This window comes from Opisthocomus hoazin, chromosome 3 (assembly GCF_030867145.1).
Source record: "Opisthocomus hoazin isolate bOpiHoa1 chromosome 3, bOpiHoa1.hap1, whole genome shotgun sequence".
In the NCBI taxonomy this organism is placed as follows: domain Eukaryota; kingdom Metazoa; phylum Chordata; class Aves; order Opisthocomiformes; family Opisthocomidae; genus Opisthocomus; species Opisthocomus hoazin.
This window is the reverse complement of record NC_134416.1, coordinates 48,634,825-48,643,006: the sequence shown is the minus strand read 5'-3', so window position 1 is coordinate 48,643,006 and position 8,182 is coordinate 48,634,825. Positions and strand designations below refer to the sequence as shown.

Here is an 8,182-nt window from a genome sequence, read left to right as displayed (position 1 = left end):
AACATGAACAGATATTCATGTGGATCACAAGAGAACCACTTATGTCTGCTTTCTTACCGATTACAATGCGTAGACTGTGGGCGTGTTAGAGCCTAAACAGTTTTCTGACAAAGCAATGGTCTTGACAGACTTATGAGTAGGTTAAAACAGGATCTTAAAGCTGAAAAAGAATGGCAGATACCATAAAGGATATCTGCCTAGGACACAGTGATGTCACAACAAATGTCTGCCCTCATGGCCTGAGAGGAACACTTCCTACGGCTTGCTGGGACGCAGCTTCCCTCCTTTCAGGAATGGATCTGACAAGTCAGCAGAGTGCCCTGTGTGAGCTCATTTACAGTGAAAAAAACAAGTGGGGTGGTTCAGAAGTTTATTGCCCGCAAATAGAACAGGCCTCAAAATGGAAATTCGTTATTAAGACAGGAAAAGTGGTGACTGATAGAATGAGCTATGGTGGGTAGGGACACACACTGTGAACGGAGTATCAAAACATCTGGGCTCTTGTAGTGCTTTTTTTACATGACAAGATAAACATATGGAGTAACTGGTGCCGGTGCTTTCTATTTTCTGTGTCAGCCTTGCAAATTTCACCAAGGTGAGCCTTCAAGTATTGTTTGGGAAAGACCACCATGTTGTCAAGACTCTGAGAGCGGGTCAATAAAAAGGCCCAGGAAAATATACTATGCTTATCTGTTACAATGGCTGTACGGGCATTATTTTACAGGCAGTCTCCCTGCAGTTTGCTTTGCATCCTTACAAATGCTCTAGGAGCTATTACGAACTATGTCCTGATCGTTTGAGATAGGACACACTACTCAGGCAGTCAGATACGTTGCAGTAACACAGTATCACAAACCACACAGCTGTGTTCTTGCCCACAACTCCTGCCATGAAAAACGATGATAAAACATTGCCTGTGGAGCAGGAGCAGTTCAAATAGCCAAAATTGTTTGTTACTTTTTTCTGTTGATAACTCTGAGAGGAGAGGTAACACATTTTAGGACAAGTTTTGCCGTGAGATAGGGTTACAACAATTTAGAGAGAGTCGTGCAGTTATCTACGGGAAGAAAAAAACTTTCTCTTTGCCCTGTTTGGGAATTAGCTCTAACTTTGCCGAGGCTTTAGACGACCGCGGGTTTCACTTGTCGCTGGTGAGAGTGGGGAACATCCCTTTGACTTCACTTTTTCTAGTGTGTGCGCATAGTAACGCGCATATTTACAAACAAAGCTAAAATCTCTCCTGCAACAGGGACTCGCCTGCCCACCGCCCTCCTCCCCTGCCCCGCGGGGCGGGCAGCGACCAACCAGCGCAGCAGCCGCCGGCCCCCGCTCGCAGACGACACCAGGGAAGGGGGACCGGGACGGGGACTTGGGGGCGGCAGCGTGCCGGGGGCCGGCTCCGTCCCGGCCCGTCCCGCCCCACCGCCCGCGGGGCGGGCCCCCCGCCGCGGCCCATATAGGTGCTACCCGGGGTGCCGACGGGACCGGCTGCGGCGGGAGAGCCGTCCTGTTCCTCCCCCCGGCGGCTGCGGTCCCGCAGGTGAGTGGTCGGGGCAGGGACCGGGGGGCCGCGGGCCACTCTCCGCCGCCGGGCTCGGCCCCCTCCCCTCCCCTCCCCCGGCAGCGCGCGTCGTTCCCCCCGCAGGCTCCTTCCGGAGAACGGCGGCTTCCCCATGGCCTCGGTACCCTCGGCCGGCTGCCTCCTGGCCAAGAACCAGTACTACAGAAGTAAGTGCTCGGCGGGGGCCGGGAGGTGCCTCCCCCCCTTCCCCCCCCCCGGCCGGGGGGGCTCTGCTGGAGGAGGGAGACTGAGCCCCCCGAGACCCTCCTGGGGAGATGTCCGGGTTGTCGCCACTCGGGAAGAGTCAGAACGTGTTTCAGGTGGTGTCTGGATGAGCTGCAGGCAAAAGGCCGTCTTTGCCTGGTAGCTTTTAATTGCTTGGGGAGTTTTTTGTTATTTTATAATTCATTGTATTTCATTATGTCAAGAAACTTCAGTTTTAATGAGCATCTGCTTCTGGTTGTTCATCTACCTTTTGTTTTCTTATTTAGAATTGTTCATTAGGCATACAGATTTTTTTTTTTTTTTTTTAATTGCAAAACATGACATAGGGAAAGTGTTAGCCCAGTGATTACTGGCTTCTGACTGCATTTCATATTTACTTTGCGGGCTTAGGAAGGACACAAAATCAACTCACATTTTTGTTTCTAAATATGTGAAATAGCCACTGCTCTGAGACTGTGTCTGGTGTATTAGGATCCCTTTATACAGAGTGGACACTGTGGTGAGAGTATCATACTTAGTTGTATCGCAGTGGAAAGCGTAACATTTAGGTTGTTTTGCACTTGAATATTCAAGAATATACTCCTCTGTTTTGATTGCAAGGTGTACGTGATCATAAGATTTGTCACTGATTTTGGTGAAAGTTACGCAAATGGGTCTCAGTGTGCTTTTAAGAGTAGATAGACGGAGAGATCAACTTTTATAATAGTTTTTAGATGAACAGCTGTAGTAGAATGGTGTATAAAACATAGACGTTATACTTTGTAGCTAAGTAAACTTACCTTTTAGGCTACTTTATCCAAGATAGCAGCAGGTCTTGGCATACAAATAGTGTAGTCATTCGAAGCATTGGTTTCATTATATATGTCTCTGTTCTCCATGAACAGCAAGAAAAAACTCGGAATCCAGTGTTTGTTCCAGCTCCTCCTGCTGTTCGGATGCTGTGAACACTACAGACCAGGACAAAGCATTTCATGGTATTGTTCCCTTCTTTCAAACAGTTTTCTGGTTTTGCCTGTTTGTTGTTCAGGCGGAGTCTAATGCTGTGGGCTTTTTCCCTTTTTGCAGGGTTACCTGCAATAATTGATAAATGTTGGTGGATAAAAAGCTTTTTCCATAGCGAACCATCTCCGCCAACTGTTGGCAGAAAAAGACTATCAGCAAGCAGGTGAGTCCTGTTCTTGCAGTGATGAGGAGAACTTACTCATTCCATTTTTCCTTGTGTTAAAAGTGTTACTAAACAAGTTATGATCAGCTAAAACAATCTGGGGGGTGCAATGCTATTTTGGTGACTTAAAGAAGAGATACTGCAAGTCTATGGCTATAGAAGCTTCCCATGTTTTCATTTCAACAAATGAACTTGTATGTTACTTCCCATTAAGCAGGTGCTAGTGACTATTACTGTTCTACATTTGTAGTGATGTTTACTTAATCCTCTACCTATAGCATTTGCACACACATTTATGCAGTTTACCTATTTTACTTTATGTTAAAAAGCTGATATGAATGCATTCAAAAATACTTTGGCAGATAAATATTTTTGAGGGAAAGATATAATGATAATTCTACTTACAATCTTTTTTATATATATTTCTGCAGTGCCAACAGTTGAGGAGGACAGTATGCTGACATTACTGACTGAGATGCTATGTACAGACTTGTTTTTCCAAGAGTCTTGGGATCTTCCTAATGTCTGGGTTCAGCTGCAAGACGAAAACAAAACCTTTAGGAGAGTGGAAAAGTGTATGTTCAAAATATCTGTCAGTAGCTTAAATGATATTGTTTAATGGACAATGTCCATGGCCTATGTTGTTCACTACAGAGCTGCTATAACTTGAGATGTCTTTAATGGCCTACGTTGTTCACTGCAGAGTTGCTATAACTTGAGATGTGTCTTTAATGGAAGTTACCTGGATTAAATATCCTGATGACTTCCTTAGGTAGTTAGAGAAAAATGACCGTATAAGTAAGATATTGTAGGTTTAGGAGAAGCATGTGTATTGAATGACTTAGCAATAGGTGCTACTGTTAAGTTTTACCTGTTAAGATATCAGCTCTATAGGTAGCCACACTCATATAAACAAGGTTCAGATATGTAGTCAAAGAGTAGGACTGCTCTATGGTCCATGTTTTATATCAAGTATTTGTGTACCAGTTACAGGGAGTAAGTTTACATGAGTGCTTGTTAATAGCTTTGCTTTTAGAAAGCCCAGTTATACAAAGGAACAGTAATCAGTTTGGTCTCTTTGTTCAAGCAGGTTGTGTAGATCCTAGCCTGAAATAGCCAGGTACAACTTTCATTCATATCTACACATGTTGATGTTTGAGGACAGAATAGAAGAGAGAGACAAAGAAACAGTAATCCTAGCGGACATTGACGTCTTCCAGGCTGAAGAGCAATCTTGAACAGAATTGATACTCTTAGCTCTGTTTTACTTTTAGGTTATTCTCATCTGCTTTGCTGTAGCTTAAAGAGCTACTTTTTCTCAAGTGAATAACCCTATCAATATTCACTGCTGTCAGCTTAGTTACTATGTGCTAGAGCTGACAAAGTGTTCAACTCAAAGTAATTGCATTAATGTTATTAACAAAGTCTACCTTTGTTATGGTTCATGCTCTTGAAAGATAATGTAACATAGCTCCATTTGGTCTTCAGCATTGCAAAGCAGTACACCAGATTGTTTATTCTACTGGGTATGGCTGAAATGCATGAGAGGTTGTAGAAAATAACTAGTGTTTAGTTGTATGACATCATTTCTATAAGTTTATCTATGCAACTTCTTGATGTGCTGTGCTGTCCCTAAACCTACCTGACCTTTGTCCATCACTGGATGAACTAATAATAGCAAGCATTAATACAGCCAACATTTTTCATTATAGGTTAATAGTTGTCATGGTTATGCATAGGACTCCGAAGTGTATGAAGTGATTGCTTCAGGAAGCTTACAGTTTTGGTAGAGACAAGAAATGCACGGCACATAACAGGAAAGAGCACAATTCTGAAAACATAGTTTCAGGAATCTTTGAATTGGCTTGTTAAATACATTACTGCTGCTGAATTGTTTTGTCTTTGTCCATTTTCTAAGTGTACAGAATAAACTATTCTATTTTTATACTAAGATATTTTATTAATAAAGATTTAATCAGTATTTGGTGTGACTTGTATTTGGTGTCAAGTAAGAAACTAATGTTCAGTGTTGCCTGTACAGCAGTTGGTATGTCATTTTGGGATGTGGGGTTTTTTTATGTGAAATATTAATAACATTTCACAGAAGATTTGAGGGTGGGGAGGGTGTGTCACATTCTTCCTTTAGCCACTTCAAAGACTGATGTGAGGTGGAAAAGGAAACATAGAGTTGTTAAAGTTAGAAAAGACCTCTAAGGTCATCAAGTCCAATTGTCAATCCAGCACCACCATGCCTACTAAACCATGTCCTGAAGTGCCATATCTACATGTTTTTTGAACACCTCCAGGGACTGCGACTCCACTGCTTCCCTGGGCAACCTGTTTCAATGCTTCACAACTTCCAGTAAAGGAATTTTTCCTAATATCTGATCTAAACCTCCCCTGACGCAACTTGAGGACATTTCCTCTCACCCTATTGCTATTTAGTTGGGAGAAGAGACCAATACCCACTTTGCTACAACCTCCTTTCAGGTAGCTGTAGAGAGTGATAAGGTCTCACCTCAGCCTCCTCTTCTCTAGACTAAATAATCCCTGTTCCCTCAGCTGCTCCTCCTAAGACTTGTTCTCTAGACCCCTCACCAGCTTTGTTGCCCTTCTCTGGACATGCTCCAGCACCTCCGTGTCCTTGTAGTGAGGGGCCCAAAACTGAACATAGTATTTAAGATGCTGCCTCACTAGTGCTGACTACGGGGGCACGATCACCTCCCTACTCCTGCTGGCCACACTATTCCTGACACAAGCCAGGATGCCATTGGCCTTCTTGGCCACCTGGGCACACAATGGTGGAACATAAACTAGGAAAAAGACCCTAATGCCTTTTTCTGTAAGGTCCTGTTGTAAAGGAAGGGAAAAAGACTCAGACTGCTAGTTGCAAGAAGGTGATCGTGTCTCTCTTTGAAGATACTGGAAGCCGTAGAAGAAACAGTGTAGCCCTTATTGTAAATGAGAAATACAGGACTCAGAAATGCTGGAAAACTGCATTGACAAGCTTCCATATTTCTCTCTGTGTTTAAGCTGCTTCTGCTCTTACATAGTCAGAAAGTGGGATGCAGAACAAGCTGAAAGAGCTGATAAGACTTACAAAAAACCCCATCTTTTTTTTTTTTTTTTTTTTTTAGGTGGGAAGGCTGGAAGAACAAGAGGAGAGGTACTGCACATTTTTTTGCATTCATCTGCTTAGGCTCTATAAATGAATTCTTTCTCTAAAGGCAGCATGGTGAAAAACTTTTCTGGAGAGGTACCCTCATGCCATCCCTGTCATATTCTACTATGATCAACTCAGCACTGGAGCAGCACCAGTGCCAACTCAGTTATTTGTGCCAATTCTTCTGTTGCCCTGTGATGGATCAACTCTGTTAAATAACATCTAACATTGCTAAGACAAACTCCTGAGAGGATATGGGTAAATGAGACATTAAAGTGCTTGCTATAAAAGGGCTGCATTTTGTTAAATCACCATAAAAAGGAAAAGTCAGTTTTATTGAATTAAATGTCATTATAATGTAATTTTATGGGGGGAAAAAGCCAAAATTTAAACTACTTAAAGAGAAGCTGAGTGAAATATGAAGGGTAAACTATACTTGTATAGCTTGAATGCAGCTTAGAATTAGAAAAAGAGGAAAAAGTATGATTTTAATACCTATCTGGGTAAAACAGGTAGAAATGTTTGATCAAAGATTAATTGTAACAGAAAAAATGTTTTTTCTTGTTAGAAGGGCTACAAGTAGATATTTATTTTGCTGAAGTTAAGCTGTATATTGTTACCCGTCTGCAAAAATTAAGTGTCAGAAGCAGGATTTGTGTCAGCATGTAAGTACTAAGTTAGATCCAACTATCCACTGAGTTAGGAATGGAGAGATGGACTTGAAGAAGATTTTTATTTTGCTCCAATGCACATATAGCAATGATATTCAATAATGGGCTTCGCTTTCTTCCCCAAAAGGAAAACCCAAGTCATAGTCCACAGATAGTAGTAATCTCCCATTTTAGGAGTCCAGATAAAAGACAGATCTTGTTATGCCATTTGTTTCACTTCAAGAAGGACGAAATCTTCATGTTGAGTACATTTAGAGAGAGAAATTCATTATTCTGAAGTAGTTGTTCCCCATTAATGCTATTCCTACTAATTCTATCTTTTGAAGTAACACTCCAATTTATTGACAAACAATTCAGTACAAGTGTCTCAGTGTACAGCCACATTCAAGACTGGCTCAAGATAGAAAACTTCACAGACATTCTGTGATTTTTTTTTAATTGTAAATCACATGAACTTCCTAATTGTGGCTATTGGTTCTTTATTGACACAACATAATTATGCTTAGATGACTAGGGAATATTGTTTTGAAGTAGTTTGAAAATTTAAATTCTGGTAGGACAAAATTTAGAAGACCTATACTAGAGTCATGGCCTCAGAAATTCTGTTTTGCAATGTCAAAGTAGCTGCAGTTTAGAAGAAATACCATAAAGTTGCATTTTTTTCAAGGGTTTTCTTGTCTGTATGTGAGCTAAGGAGAATTTATGAAAGCACCATATTTAATTGTCACGCTACATATTGTGGATGGACTATAGTAACGATTAACTGTAAGGACTATAGCTATTGCTATGAAACGAGTATTTTTTGGTATAGTAGCTTTTTCTGTAGAAGGAAGAATGATAAATGAACCTATTAAAGAAACAGGTTTTCAATATAAAAATGAACAGCAAATCAAATCACAAATCACACTCAATTTGAGTTGTTGGAAATAAGTAATTATTTTCTAATATGTGCAGTGATTAAAACTCCCATAAACAATGTGCTTTAGCATTCATTTGCAACTTCTTCGGAAAGATCATTTCTTTTTGTGGTATTACAGCACTTTCATCTTTCAAAATACGTGCAAATCCCTCTTTTTTCATCATGTTAACTAATCATACATTATTTGTTCTTGAAAGCAGACTCTCTCTTGTTGTCATTTCTCAGCTCTTCTGTAAAGGAAAACCCAAGCAGGGTTTATTCAGCCATTTGTATCAGGATTAATGTTGTTTCCAAAACATTTTTCAGATTATTGCATTCACAGTTAGTGACTGTGAAAATTTTAACCATGACTTTGTTTGGTGTCCTGGCTGACTCTTCGGTGATGGAGGAATTCTGTCAGATTTCTTGTCATGCACTGTCATATGCCATTTTAAGCTGTTCTGGCAATAGCAGGTGTGAAATATACTGTATGGAACCA

The 8,182-nt window shown here is 41.0% G+C and overlaps 1 protein-coding gene across 3 annotated transcripts; it reads left to right on the top strand.

The window, feature by feature from the left end:
* The first annotated feature begins 1,433 nt into the window (after window positions 1-1,433).
* PPDPFL (pancreatic progenitor cell differentiation and proliferation factor like) lies at window positions 1,434-4,932 on the top strand. Of its 3 annotated transcripts, none has more exons than XM_075416182.1 (5): window positions 1,434-1,540; window positions 1,646-1,728; window positions 2,671-2,760; window positions 2,852-2,951; window positions 3,383-4,932. In XM_075416182.1, the coding sequence occupies exons 2-5, from the start codon at window positions 1,674-1,676 to the stop codon at window positions 3,393-3,395; spliced, it is 258 nt and encodes an 85-aa protein (XP_075272297.1). In that variant the 5' UTR covers window positions 1,434-1,540; window positions 1,646-1,673; the 3' UTR covers window positions 3,396-4,932. The 3 variants fall into 3 exon arrangements, with proteins under 3 accessions (XP_075272297.1, XP_075272298.1, XP_075272296.1); XM_075416183.1 differs by having other exon boundaries at window positions 1,450-1,540; window positions 1,625-1,728; XM_075416181.1 differs by having other exon boundaries at window positions 1,475-1,728.
* Window positions 4,933-8,182: the final 3,250 nt, after the last annotated feature.